At 42.8% G+C, this 15,386-nt stretch overlaps 1 protein-coding gene across 1 annotated transcript; it reads left to right on the top strand.

Moving 5' to 3' along the window:
- The first annotated feature begins 1,036 nt into the window (after positions 1-1,036).
- On the top strand, positions 1,037-14,721 carry MLN (motilin). Its single transcript, XM_028732029.2, has 5 exons — positions 1,037-1,153; positions 8,330-8,447; positions 9,410-9,514; positions 12,529-12,634; positions 14,580-14,721. Exons 1-5 carry the CDS (start codon positions 1,071-1,073, stop codon positions 14,585-14,587), a joined length of 420 nt encoding a protein of 139 aa, XP_028587862.2. The 5' UTR covers positions 1,037-1,070; the 3' UTR covers positions 14,588-14,721.
- The last annotated feature ends 665 nt before the right edge of the window (positions 14,722-15,386 follow it).

The following is a 15,386-nucleotide window of genomic DNA, read 5'->3' as shown; positions in this document are numbered from 1 at the left end:
TAATTTTCCACAATTCATCCAAACTGATAAACACTGAAAGACTTCCTTTACAAACAAACATGGATGTACTCTCTGTTGGTATGAAATTCTGCACAGCCTAATTATAGATATTAAGACTTAGCAAATTAAGTAACAGGAAATCAAGCCAGCTACTCTAGAACACAGAGAATGGTCGACAAGATTCACAGGCCTGAAGCCTGGCCCATGTTCTACAGCAAGGAAAGGAAACCCCTTCTTTCAGCCCATGGCCACATTTATTCATGGACAACCTTCCGGGGGGTGGGGGCACATGTCCGTGGTGCTCAGGACCAGATACAAAACTGGGCAGAGCATGTGTGGCAGGCTACATTCCAGCCAAGCAAAAGTCACAGGTTTCGACACAGCCACCTCTGCAACCTCTATCCAGTCAAGCAAGAGGCATCATCACGCATTTGAGCCAGACAACAGGCAAGGAGCACATTCAGTTGTGCTCTGGGGACAATGCTGAGGGCTAGATAGAGGGGCTTGAAGGACCACATTTGGCTTTCAAGTCTGAGATTCCCCACCCCTGTCACTCAAAGTAAACTTGGATTTTTCAGCAAGTATATACTCAACAGGGAGCTACAGCCAAGCCTGGCATTCTGATGCGTATACCTCTACATATACTTGTATTTGCAAACATATTTGTTGCATTCACAGTGTACGTTTTTAAGATGTGCTCCAAAATATGTAATGTTGCATTAAGAGACGCTCAGCAAGAGCTTTGTCACTAAGATGAAAAGGCCATTCCTTGAATTCAAATGGCGTTGTGAATGGTTACAATTATTTAGGATTGTGGATCAAACATTTTAACAAAATCGCTGGGAAGGAGGCGAGGAAAGGGATGGGCATGAAAGCACAGCCCAGAATTCCCAGTGGCAGCAACCAAGGGAAGCAACGCTCCTTGGAAACTGAGGATTCTCACCTGGTATGTGCAACAAAACCATTTCTATGTTCCTACATTTCCAATCAATCCAATGTCTTCAAGGGCCATGAATACTGACAAGGGCTGTTGATGTCATTAGGAGCTGGTAATGGTTATATAAAGGCCAATGAGATCAGACCAGAGAGAAGAACAGACAAGGGGAATCTGCAGAGCACTGTTCCACAGACAAGGAGGCAGCACATTCACTAGGTAAGCATTTCTGCCCATTCATTTCTATGCAATGTAAATCTTCTGTGGAGAGACAGTGGAGTTTAGGGATCTCAGATGTCTCCTTATATGGGTATTTCATTCTGTTTTGTGGCCCAGAATGTTCACTCTGTAAGCCCAGGACAATTGAACAAGAATGGGCTTCTGGGTTCTTTCCCTGTGTGAATAATAATTTAAAAAACCATTTTCGATCTCTGTGCAATGTAAGCATACTTTAGAAAATTCTTGACAATGCACAGATCTTCTGTGGAGGCTCAAAGTATGGGTGAATTTCACTCTAGTGATGTCAAGAAAGGCTACCATTGTGTCCACACCAATATTATTACAATGATTGGGACTCTGCAGTTACAACGTCCCATCACATCTACATCTTCTCAGTGTCACAGTCCACTTTGTGTACCTGATAAATTAAATCCTTACCTATAAAAGCTGATGCCTCATTAAAACAGAGTCTCTGGCACATACGCATTGCTTTTCTATACACTTTTCTCTTCTGCGCTTTCATTGCTTGTAGTTATAGCCCCCTCCATTGCCCAGTTGGTCTTCTGAGCAGTTTATAAGAATAAAAACCATTTTAAAGCAACTATCATATTGCAATGAGGACTGTGGTTACTTTTGGACAGAAGGTCAAATCCAATATGACTTTTTATTTTATCGTTTTTGGAAAGCAACTTGCATTCCCACATTCGCCCCCTTCTCCCCCATCCCTTACACCAAGTATGGGGAAGCTGTGACCCTCCAAATGTCGTTGCTGGATTCCAGCTCCCATTATCCCTGACCATTGGCCAAGCTGGTTGAGACTGATGGGAGTTGTAGTCCAGCAATACCCGGGGGGGTCACAGAATCCCTATTATCATTCACCGTTCCCAGAGTTTCTATGTCCCATTCTAAGTAGCAGGCACTGCAGTAGAGAAGGGAAATAACAAGCTCCACATTATCATGTAATGCATCTTCTTTAATTAAAATCACCCGGGAGATCTGCAAGGCAATGTGAATTGGCAGCAGCCACACATTTGTGATGCTATGTCGTTTAGCCCCAACACTAAAGCTATATCCAGGCATTTGCCTGAGCACGCAAAATGTTAAACCAGGGAAATGTTAAACTGCTGATGAGGGCAGGGGCATGCATGAACTTAAGTACCATCCCCAATGTCCTCAGGCACGAGCAGGTTGTGCTTCAGATCTTTGCATGATTAGCATGAAGGTCTGAGAAACCTCCATAAGAGTGAGAATCCTGACTTACCACCGTTTCTGATCATGGGGAGAGTTTCTGCTCACTGAACATGGCTAAAAAATTATCATCAATGTGTGTGGCACTTCACAGAGCACAATAGCACAGGTCCCAGCTGCCCCAAGGAACATACAATCTGAAATCCAACACAGGGGGAACAATAGGGGAAGACAAGGCAATCATAAACAGAGAAGCAATGTGCAACTCTTTCAAGTTACAGAATTTGGAAAAAGAAGAAAACAGACTATCAAAAATTGCTTAACAGTAGGAACAATGTTGGTCCAAAATAAATGTGATGTTTGACACATTGCTTGCCCTTGCATGGTTGATTTTTTTTCCTCAACAAAAAGCTGAACTGGGGGATCTTGACATTATGGGCAGAGACCTTTAAACCTTTGCCCCCACCAGTTTCCCACTTGGAATTGTTCACCCTCCACACCTGCTATTTGCAATAGGAAGAAATCCCTCCTTGACACTGATGGGAGTTTTCCTCCCATTGCGAAAGGCAGGTATGGGAAACAGTCTGATTTCAACCCCAGGCCATGGTGTGGACAAAGGGTTAACACTCCCATGCCTCCCTGACCTGGTCCGAATTCAGCTCCCCCTCCCAAAGTTGCCTATTTGTTAAAGAAAAATGAACCTGGCAAATGTTATGTCTTGTTTGGCTCCCCAATTCTAATGTTTCTGGGTAGAGGAGAGATAAAAGCAAATGTTTAAACAAAAGAGACAGTGCTTCCTACAATTCCTTCTCTGCCTCCACATTAATTTCCCCCTTGTTTTGTACTGATGTGCACGATGACACCTGAAAAAAATGGTCAGAGAAAGGGAATCAGGCCCCGAAGATGTCCAATTTTGAATCACACCTTTTCAAAATGTTACCAGTGCCGCTAATTTACAAACAGCAAACACACTATTCGCCTTGGGAGGCACCGAGCTGCAGTGTTAATGTTTGAAAGACGTGCCCTGTTTGCAAAACAAGGAAGGGGCAATCCGTAGTCTCACCAATCAAGCAACAGAAAAACTAGGGGCTCTTTCCCCAATAGCAGAGAAACAGCAAGGCTAGTTAAGAGCAAGGGGGAAGCTAACTGGCTTTGAGGCTCTGCAGTGTTATGCTGAAATTACAAATAAAGTAGTACGAAAGCACAATCATGCAAAGGTAACGTTGTGCAAAGAGAGAGAGGCAGATTGCGTTATATAGATCTGGGCAGCACCCTTTCAAATCATAGCAAACCACACTTCCCTCAACCTTATGGTGCAATTGGCTCGAAGCAGAATCCACAAATTTACTCTGGGGTTCTGGTCCCTAGCAACAATTTGTAGGCATGACAGCTGGTCAGGAAATAGAATATATGCTGCTGCTTCTTTTTTTACCTGATGAAAAATGCCGACCTTTTGTCTCTCTTCCTATTCAAGGAAGACATTTTAGTTTAATCTTTTAGAAACTGGACGTTTTCCGGTTTCTGATGTGCTGTGCGCACTGTGTCCATGGAAATGATGCACAGCCAAATGTGCAGCAGAATGGAAACAAAGCTCATCAACACTGGGTTCAAAAATAGCCAAAATAATAGTTCTGAACTGTCAGGTTCTTGGGGGGGGGGACTAAACACAGCAATTATTTAAAGAAATGGGTTTATTTAAGGGCACCATTTGAAATGAATGAAGGTGGCTCCAAATGTTCCAACGAAGGATGGAAGTGCTAATGTAAAAGGAAGATAATGGCAGCGGTTAAGTGGTTTGCAAATAAAGAGCACATGCAAAATAGTGATTTATTGCAATCTGTTGGTTCCCAGTAGCAATCGGAGGGGGTTGGAGGAGGGCACTAATTGGCACAAACAGTGCATTACGAACTAAATATGCAAATGACTGCTTTTTCTCCCACTGAATATACAGATACAGGTGCAGGAGTTCCAGAATCGTGGCAACAGCTCCACGAGAGTAGGGAAAATTACTAAAAGTATAACTTCCTCCCTGACATGCTCCCACTAGCCCAGTTTTTGTGTGACTTGATGAAGACTGGTTAGATTCTACTATCAGAGCAACAAAAGCTCAGTCTTCCTTTGCACCTGGCTGCTCAGTGGCCCTTTCATATCCACCCACCTGCAGAGAATGCAGCTTTGTGAAGTAATGTGTGGTGTTGGGGCCAATGGGTGCTTACCCCTTTCCTTGCCAGCCACCTCTCCACTCTACATTGACCTCCAAGCTGCTTTATCATCTGCAGGATTTCAAAGGGGTATTTGCCCCTGCAAATATGCATTGGGAGCCTTATGGTAGGATCACCAAAAAATCTGCTTTATATAGTCAGACCATTGATCCATCTAGTTCAGTATTGTCCACATTGGAAACAGTTCTTCAATGTTTCAGAGAGTTGTGAGCAGGGCTGGGCAGCCCATAAGGTAGACTGAGGCAGCTGCCCTGGTGGCAGAATCTGCCCCACGGATGCCCCACCTGCCCCTGCTGCCACTGGAGAAGTGAGGAGAAGAGGCGGCAGCTTCTGGTGAGATCTCGTGAGATCTTGTGAAACTCTCATGAGATTTTGCTAGAAGCCACCACCATGCAACCCTGGTAAGCAAGGCTTTGATGGGGGAGGTGGCGGGGGGAGTGCCTCAGGTTGTGAAATGGGACGGGCCTCCCCCGGTAGTGAGGGATTTAATGTAGGATAGTTCCATGTAGGCAGAGGGATTTAATGTAGGATAGTTCGTGTGGAAAACTTCAAGTTCTTAAAGGCTGAACCCTCTGGTTTGAAGAAAGGTGCTTCTCTTCCCTTCTATGCCCTCCTGTCTGATGTGTTCCCTGCACTGCTGGACCAGTGAGGTAGTGTGGGAGGCATTTGGTTCCTCAGACTCATGGGAAGGTGCCCATGAGGATTCTGGCTCTGGTTCTACAAGCCCTGGTGTAATGAAAGGTTCTTCTAGGGACTTCTAGTGGTCTCCTGATGTTGAGCAGTCTGTTTAGAGCCCTGCTCCTTGATCTAGCTTCTTAGCTTGTGCCTCTGCAGGCTCCAGTTCTGTGTCTGAATTGTTGCTGGATTCGGGGATCAAAACAACTTGTGCGTATGTAGCCATGTAGTTGTTGTGACACAATTTCCTTTATTGTTCTGCATTTGAACATGTGATCTGGACCAGTATCTATATCAGGGATGGAAAGCCTGTGGTCCTCTAGATATTGTTGGACACCAACTCCCGTTATCCCCAACTAATGACCATGCTGACTGGGGCAGATGAGAGTTAGAGGTCTGCAACATCTGAAGGACCACAGCCTCCCTATTTCTGATCTAGATGGAACATGATCCAGGAATAGAACTGAAACCCCTGTCATCCATGTTAAAGGTGTAATTACATCAGATACTTCTCAAGTTTGTGCTCTTGTGTACAGTCAAAAATGTGCATTGTGCACAATGTGGTGCAACATTTGTTGCACTAGCTTTTCAACTTTTCATGTGAGTACTGCAGCACATCCTGGGTGACCCTGTAGCACCTGAGCAGATAGGGGTGAGATCAAGATTCCTGGGTGCAATGAAAATTTTGGATTTTTTTATGTACTAAATTAAAGTACTCCCCCAAATCTCCACAGAGGAATGTCATATAAATGGCACCAGCCTCAGTTCTTTTTCATCTTCCATGCCCTAATACATCTGGGTAATAAATGCACCAGAAGAATTAGTTTTTAGGTGCTGTACAATATTGGTTTCAGATCCTGCACAATTTTATTGGTACATAAAGGCTTGGTTTAGAACTAAATCTGACCCAAGAGCAGTACTTGAATAATGCCAAAAGCACTTTAAAAAAAATTAATTAAGTCTCAGGATAAAAATGAGCAAAGCTTCTAAGTACTTGGACCATGCTTCATTAAATTTGTTCAACAAAGAGCATTTAATAATTAAAAGGCTCTTGAATGTTTACATAAATCCTCCTTGTGATGTGGTATTGCTGTCCAGTCAAGTCGAAAACTGGTTTACAGCAGCCCCTTAAAGTCAGGCTCCCATAGAGTGAGAGTGACAAACCATGTTCTTAGCTCTGTACAACCTATCAAGGTTTATTAAGGAGCTCAGCGCACCAATGGGAATTGACCAGATGAGCTTATTAGGTCTCTTATAAGATTAGGGACTGTGACACAGCTGTCTGATTCTTTTCTTCCCCTCTGTGAAGCTTATGGAGGAAAAGAAAAAGGGGGGAATTACAATAATACTAATAGGAAAAGCAATATGTTTCTCTGCCAAGAGCTTTCTCATCAGGGGACAAATGGTAAGGAGGAAAGATGCAAAACCCTCGTGCACATTCCCGTACTTGAATGACTAGATTTCTGAAACACAGCTATAAATCTACAGCATAGCTAACAACATTGAACAGCAATTTAAAACTCCTGGAGATTTGGTTATAAATGCAGTAGGTTATTTCCTTATAACAAGCCAGTGGTGTTGGTCAACTGTTATAAAAGCTTTCTGTCAATATCCCTGGGTCTTGATGTAATCTGGTAGCTCGAGAAGAAAATACAATAATGGCGCCAGGAATAATGGCGGCAAGAAGAGGTTACACAGGAGCACACAAGCCCCACGCTCACAGTAGTGGAAATGGCTGTGTGTGAATCCACTTGGCATGTGAGCAAAGAAGTCTGTGAAGGTTGTCTGGGTTGTGTTCCAGCACTTTGCATCTTGAGTCATCCAGTTGCCATTTCCTGAGGAGCATGAATTTGAATGCTACAAAAACAGTGCACTCCTGTGTGTCTATATACTCAGAAGTAAACCCCATTGAGTTTAATGTGGTTTATTATTGAATGGGTATAGGACTGCAGCTTTAGGCTCTCAAACCATTAGAAGAAGTCCAGAGTCAATTCCCCTACCTATACAGTTGCTCTGATGACTTACTTTCTGGAATATGAATGGCCACTGAGAAAAGAGGTGGGTTTTTTATTAGGCAAAAGATGTAGTTCCAGATACACTTTACTGCATCACATTCCTGCTTCATTATCTCAATTCTAGCAAGCAAAGTCCTAAGCAATATAATAGCAGTTTCAGATGGTGTGCAGTTTCGCCTGTAAATTGCAGATTTATGAACGCTTTTCAGCTGACTTGCTGAATAACTAATAAGTGCTTATTAATCATCAGCCATCAGATCATATTTTGCTCTCCCTATATAGTGCTTTCCATGTTCTAAACAGGGAACCAGCTTTCTATTTCAGCTTTTAGAGCAAGGGCAGGGGACCTGTAGCCCCGCCCCCCAGACATTTTTGAATTCCAGCTCCCATCAACCCTGCCCATTGGCCACACTGACTAGGGTTGAAGGAATTTAGAGTTCCACATGAGAAGAGCCACAGGTTCCCCATTCCTGCTTAAGAGTCCGGGTTACCAAACACTTCTTTGTTGTATTATGCTGTGTTACATGGCTATTCTGACTAACATATTTAACAGAGGAGGGGTGGTAATATTTTTAAGTGCTTTCCATTTTGTTCTTACCAGGTGTTATATTTCAGCTTGCTGTGACCTGTCCCTAGATTATGTGTGATGAAGAGTGAGATAGAAATCCCATAAATAAAAATAAAATAATCTGGTGTATGGCCCAATGTTGCCAAACTATAACTCTTACCAAACCTGGCCATTGGTCAGGCTTGCTGGGGCTGGTGAAAGCTGTAGTAGAGTGGCATCGGGATGTTCAAAGGTTTCACATTCCTGGTGTAGAGGACTGGAAAACCTATAGTGGGACACATGGACATCACTTTTGTGCAAGTTTCTTTGCAGCTCTGGCTGGTTGAGCTGCCACAATCATGTCCATCCGAACTCGCCAGAAAGTGCTGCTCAGACTTAACTGTGACCATAATTTCTGGCATGTAGATCCTCATGGTGGAAAAGACCACACATGGGAAGTCACATATGGTATCTGGCAAGTCTATGACCAATCACATGTATTTTTATTTTATTTTTTGTCATGCTCTAGGATGGTTCCAAGAAAGGTGGTGGTAACTCTTCTGTTCCTCTACATGGTAGCCATGCTGGCTAAACAGAGTGAAGGGTATCTTGCCTTCTACACTCCTGATGACTTCAGAAAAATGCAGGTTGGTATCTGGAAAACAGTGTGCCAGTGTTCAGGAAATGCCACAACTCAATGGTAACATGCATGATTTGCATACAAAAGGTCCCAGGTTCAGTCTTGGGCATCTCCAGACAGGGCTGGAAGAAAGTTCCTGTCTGAATCATCAGAGAGCTACTGCCAGTCTACTGAGCTTCGTATGTTCCTATGACAGAATTAGAAAGAGTCCTGGGAAGTCTTATATGCTCACCATTCTGCAACTGTTTCTCCACCTCCTGCTTGGCATGACCCATGGTGATGTCCACCACCAATGGAAATTCTGGCCCAAGCCCACAGGAGTTCAATAAGCCCAGGAACAGACAGAAAAGTAAGGCAAGGTCAGGACCCTGGATAAGGGTGAAGCTGCTGGTTCAGAACCATGGACAGAAAATGCAAGCTGTCTCAGCAGTGTTTTAGAGCAGATGACAAAGTTCTACAATCTGACCCAGGTAGTCCATGAGTCCCAGATCTTGCCAGTTAAAATGCCAGTGCCATTTGCTGCAGCTGTTGGCTTTTTCTAGACAGTGGGGTTTCAAGCTGTGGGGACTGCTTTGGAGAAAGCTCATTGGGGATCTCCTGATCCTCAGAAGAGCCTGTGATCCAGTAATCAGAGTAATGTAGCAGTGATATCTTCTCGGGGTTCAAGGAATGAGATGTGGACCCCAGTGCCATCGGACTTAAATTCAAAGGACCATGGAGTGGAACAAGCTTCTCCTTGGAAATGATGTTGTAGGAAGTCTCTGCATCTGAAGAATTTTAGTTCAGGGCAGTGACACTGCTCAAGCAGTGAGCTTTAGCCAGATTTTGTTGACAGTGATGCTGTGACCAGTTGTTATTGCCTGTCACCATTGTTATATTCATTTGAAATGGCAACATAGCCAACTTGGTTCTCATACAGTGACCCACCCCAAAGTGCCATTCTTAATATCTCTTGTTGTTTGGCCCCAGGAGAAAGAGAGGAACCGAGCACAGAAGAAATCTCTGACTTTGCAGCAGCAATCAGACACAGGAGATTTTCCTGAGCTTTCAGAAGATGAAGGACAGATCATCAAGGTAAATTGTGCTCCAAATTATGTCAGCCATTACACTGATGACACCCAGCTCTATTTCTCTTTTGCACCTTCATTATGAGAGGCCATGACTTTTTTAAAACAGTGCCTAGATGCAGTGGTGGGCTGGATGAGATTGAATTCTGGTAAGACAGAGACTATATGAGTGAGTCTGTGGACTACAACTGGGATTGGACCGGAAGCTACAGATGGTGCAGAATGCTGCAGCCAAGTTGCTGAATGAAGCACATAGATGTGCACATATGATACCTGTGCTGGGGGGGGGGGTGTCCAAACTTAGTTGAATACCATTCATGAACTTTTTGTCCTGGCTTTCCCTGAACCATAAGCTTATACTCTGTTTTATGTGATTCAATTGCCTTGATTTTTGCGTTATTTGCTTTTCTGTGGTTTGAGGCTGCTATGTTTTAATGATACTGCTTGTTTCTTGTATTGTATACCACTTAGAGATTTTAAAAGTATTAAGTGGCTTACAAATACTTTTAAACAAACAAACAAGACAGGTACAGGCAGGTAGTTCTTCTAACATTTGAGACAAAGCATCATACTGATTAGCAGGTAAAATACTGATGAAGAGGCAAGCTTATTTCAGTTCTCATTGGGCAGAATCTCAGCTTTCATTGGTAAAAATTCACTGTTGTCCTCACTTCTCTCTAACTTTTTATTATTAATTTGTATCATCCATCCAATGTCTTGCAAGATTCCAAGGGAATCTGTGGGACAATCTATCAATTTCATACACATGCTATTAGTACAACAAACTGTTATAAGAATTTTAAGGTCATATATTTAAAAAAAATGTTCATAACTGTATATATAAACCACATGTCTGAAACCCCACAGATTAGGTCCTGAACAAATTGACCTCAAATATTTCTCTGCAAGGTCAAAGTGGGAAACCTCCCCATTGTCTCTTTCCTCACAAATCTTGTCATCACAAATCCTGTCTTAAGGGCACATTCAACATATGAACAGGGTGTGAGCCTGTGGCCTGTGACTTAGATCCAGGAATTAAGTAGTTATAATAACAAAAGAATGGCCAAAACCCAGATAATGCAATCAGGTAACTTCCCAGACAGGAGATAAACAACACACTCAGATTTCTGTTGTAGACCGCCTTTTCTGTGATGTGTTACGATGTATCTGGGGGCTGGTCTTGGGCTACTCCCACTGTGATGTATGTATGATGTTTCTGGAGGTGGTCTTTGACTCCAGGGCGAGCAATTTAAAATGTCTATATAAGGGCTGGCACGCATTGGTCTGGGGCTTCCTCCTCTCTCCTGCGTGTGGGGGAGCACCCTGTTGCAACAATTAATAAAGAGCCGGCTTACTAGCTGCTTTGCTTCTCCAGATTCTCTGGTTGGTCTCTGTTATTTTCTCCTATCGATAGAGAACCTACAAAAGGACTCTATATGGGCTCTTGGGTACCCCACAAGGGAAAAGAAGCAGCTATTTTACTTATATCAAAACTATCACTTAGTCCCTAGAATGGCACTAGAGCTGAATGAAAGAGAAATTATCAAAAATCACTAGTAAAATATGACTGTTATTTTCCTCTTATTTGAATGAAGTTGACTCATTCCCTTAAACAATCTAAATGAAAGTAGGAAAATGGCTTGAGAACAGTCTGAAATACCGGTTTATATTTGTTGAAATGTTGTGCCTACGTAAAAGGTGTGTGCTTTAATCTGTTGTATACAGCCGAAATCCTAACAGGATATGATACAGTCAAGTCAACTAATCACACATACAAATTGGCCTTTTTAAGAATTACAAAGCTACAAAGGCTTCAGGAGCTGTCCTGCCTAGCTACTATTGTGAATTACAACTTGGCTTAGGAAATTGTCTCCCCCAACCACCAGCTTACTGATTAACTGCAACACTTGCTTCAGATCTACAGTTTATGCATCTCTCATCTACTTCATTGTTTAGTCTCCTTCATAATCTTTAATATATTTTATGTTCATATTGTGATGTGAAGTTTCCACTAACTCTTCCAGAAGCAACACTATGTTAATGGCAAACCTCAAAAATGTAGACAGGTGTCTTGAGCTCCAAGGCCAAATTTACCTCCACATCCCTCTCACTGATCTTACGGCAATCAAAGGTGTTCTGAAAATGGAAATGGCTGTGGCTCAGGAGGAGAGCAGAAAGTTCCAGGTTTAATCCTTGATGTTTTCAGGTGGGGCTGGGAGAAACCCCTGCCTAAAGCCATGAAGAGATGCTTTCAGCCAGTGTGGACAATACCAAATTGATGGACCAGTGGTCTAACTCAGGATAATGTGGCCTCCCGTGTCCCTAAAGTATAGGTACTACCCTCTGTTCAGTATTGGCAAGCCTCAGTAGATGAAGACTTCTTTGTAGCTGAGTAATTTTATAAATTAAGCTTGTCCAACCACTCAAGACCTGTGATCAAGTTCCCATCCATCTCAAATTTAACACACCAAAATCTTCATTATTCTAATCCATCTAGCTGGATTGCCTATTGGAAGTGCTTTAAAATCATGAAACTGGGTAGCATGACTAAATATGGAGTTCATATGATTTAATTTTGCTCCCAGAAGTCTTATCCTGCAGTTCTGTTTTTCAGGAATTTGTCTGCATCCATGCAGACCGGATATTTCCTTATGTGAGATTCTTGACATATTTTAATTTAAGGCCTATGGCTCAACCACAATCCAGATCACAGTTCCACTGATTTCAAATGGTGCTGTTCATGGTGTACTGGATTGCAGCATCAAGCTTTTAAAAACTTGATAAATTGTCAAGACTTACAAGATGAGAAACAACTGGCATTGGCTTTTGCAACCTCCCTTTCAATGAGCAACTTAACCCTGCTACACAGGTCACAAAGTCAAATGCTAAAATACTGGATCAGGAAATACCTTTAAGCGATAACAAATGATCCAACACTAATGATTCCTTCAGCGTGCGTGAGGCAGAAAGTTGTGGAAACATTGCTTTTTCCTTGCATGTTAACCCTGCTTTTCTTCACAGCTGATTGCTCCAGTAGAAATAGGAATACATCTGTCCAAACAGCTGGAAAAATATCAAGATGTCCTGAAGGAACTCCTAACAGAGATGTTACCTGATACTCAGAATGGTACGATATTATCTGTCTCTCCCTTTCCTTGGAAGTCCTCGGCTCAGAAATTCCAGGAATAGCTTTTGTGTCATGTTGACTCGTTTTTAGAAAACTCCTGACCAAAGATCATAAATCCTTCTTCTATCAGCAGTGATTGCAGTCAAGAAAAAGTACACCCCAGCCACATTTTTCAATGGCACAATGCTTTCCCACATAGGGCTCATCCACGTGGCCTTTGTCCTACTGCTTTCCTCCAGGGAAAACCACTCCTTTGACACTCAATCAGAGCAAACAGCAATATGGGTATCCACTCGATTGACATTTGCTCCAATTTAGCACTAAAGATCAGGTTTTCCTTGGGTAAAGGAGTGAGGCAAGGGGGAAACCACTCAGACCTATGCCTAGGTAAAAGGTAAGGTAGAGGACCCATGGATGGTTAAGTCCAGTCAAAGGCGACTGTGGGGTTGCAGCACTCATCTCGTTTTCAGGCCCAGGGAGCTGGTGTTTGTCCACAGACAGTTTTCCGGGTCATGTGGCCAGCATGACTAAACCGCTACTGGCGCATGGAGGACCATGACAAGTGCCAGAGTGCACAGAAACACCGTTTACCTTCCCGCCACAGTGGTACCTATTTATCTACTTGCACTGGCATGCTTTCAAACTGCTAGGTTGGCAGGAGCTGGGACAGAGCAATGGGAGCTCACCCCATCACAGCGATTCGAATAGCCAATCTTCTGATCAGCAAGCCCAAGAGACTCAGTGGTTTAGACCACAGTGCCACCCGCGTTGGGTTTTCCTTGGGTAAAGGAGCAAAGCAAGGGGGAAACCACTCAGACCCATGCCTAGAAAGTATGGGTCAAGGGGGAAAAAACCTGCTTGGACCTGTGGCAATACATCAGCTACTGGAAAATCATATATGTGACCAAAAAAAAAAAAACCCTATCATTGTTCTGTGCCCATTTTCATCAACTGTTGAGTTGCTCTCCTATATTGCACTTCTGTGGCAAACCTGGAGTTTTGTGTGATTATGGTACGCAATGAATCAAGGGCTTCAGACTGGACTATGCATTATTTTCATGTGAGTTATTCCTGTTTCTCTCTGGAACTGATAATAGACTTGGAAATGAATTACACTGTGGGCTTGTAAAAAGATATTGCTGTTAATAACTCTTTAGGATTGCTTATCTTTCAGCCTTGAAATCAAAGGGAGTTTATGTACATGAGCTTGGGCACGATCAGAGAGCCTCATCTCGCTGAAAAGTTCCAAGCTATGCAAAGCGGGAATGGGGAATTAAAATACTAGTCCCAGGATTCTACTGAATAGCTAAAGACATTTGGATAGGATGTGACAAAATATTCAAATTACCTCTGCATCCGTAACTGGAGCCAGGTACTCAAAGACATGTGCCAACTTAGCTCTTTTGAAAATTTAATTAAAATCTCAGAATATCGTAATCAGAACTGCCAATAGCCTAATAGAGTAGGATTGTAGTCTGTCCTACACATGTGAGTGAGCAGGGCTTACTACTCCCGTTTGAAAATGCGGATCAGTTTAACATCATAGACATGTTTAGCCATTCCCCCAGAAATGCAACATCTTAAATCCCACATGCAACTCCCCACCCCCATGTCTCTGCACATGTTCCTCTTTAGACTGCCAGGCAATTAACACAAAGGTCTGTAGAGGGTTTCAAAGTGCATTTAGTTGAACACACTAAGAAACCTCCCTACCCTCAAGAACATTATCCACAGTTTATGACCTCGTTTGTTCCAGCAAACCTCTGAATAACACCATGTAATTATCACAGAGAATTGTTACGATAATCTACTTCGTTTCAAACCATTTTTATTGTTGAAACCACCTTTTGTTTCTTCATTTGATGGATTAAGAAAATCCAAATTTGATCTTGTACAGTATCGATTCACAAACTTACATTGTTGTTTCTGTCTCCTCTCTTTATAGTTAATTGATGTTCTCGGAATGAGAAGACAAGAGCGAAAGACTAAACTGCAAATTTGCAAGATTCCACTTAACAGAAAGGCTGTCAGGAGTGGGGTGGGGGGGGATACTTATGCAAGATAATAAAGCATGAAACTTAAATATATGATTAGTTTGTTCAAAGTTCATTTGGAAAGATTGACCCAAATGACAACTGAGAACATGAAAGGAAGATGTCACTACAAGTCACTCTGCATATGTAAGATACATTAACTTCCTTCCACCAACATCAAAATACTTTGCAAATCCCAAGCAATTAAGAGCTTGTCCTCTGTACCATTCTCAGGGCCTAATGTATTATGCTGATTATAATGAGGCATAAAGCCCTAGTGTCAGCAACTTCAGGAAGAGAGGAAAGCTTGCCTGTGCATATTTGTGCACTGCTAGGTTGGCAGGAGCAGGGACCAAGCAACAGGAGCTCACCCCGTCGCGGGGATTCGAACCGCCAACCTTCTGATTGGCAAGTCCTAGGCTCTGTGGTTTTGACCACAGCGCCACCCGCATCCCTTTCAGTAGCTTAGGGCCTCATTATACCTAAATCCGGCCCTGCGTCTTATGCTCCCATTTGCAAATGCTGGACTAGGAAAGTCAAGTTGATGGGTCAGAGAGATGAGGACCTAAAGTGTGGTTTGTCGTGGACAGTGGATTCCATGCTTTCCTGAACTCTCATAATGCTTTACCAGTATTCTGAGTTAAATAATGAAAACTAACTAAAGGTTTTGAAAACATACCATACAATTTGCTGTCAAGAATCCACAACTATCCATCCCT

The sequence above is a fragment of the Podarcis muralis genome, chromosome 5 (genome assembly GCF_964188315.1).
Source record: "Podarcis muralis chromosome 5, rPodMur119.hap1.1, whole genome shotgun sequence".
NCBI lineage: Eukaryota > Metazoa > Chordata > Lepidosauria > Squamata > Lacertidae > Podarcis > Podarcis muralis.
Note: the sequence above shows the minus strand (reverse complement) of the source record. Positions and strands in the feature narration are given on the sequence as shown.

Coding starts and splice junctions, on each gene's coding strand:
- MLN (XM_028732029.2), top strand. CDS start 1,071: ATGAGATCAGACCAGAGAGAAGAACAGACAAGGGGAATCTGCAGAGCA. Junction 1,154..8,329: donor GGAGGCAGCACATTCACTAG/GTAAGCATTTCT, acceptor GTCATGCTCTAG/GATGGTTCCAAGAAAGGTGG. Junction 9,515..12,528: donor ATGAAGGACAGATCATCAAG/GTAAATTGTGCT, acceptor TTTTCTTCACAG/CTGATTGCTCCAGTAGAAAT.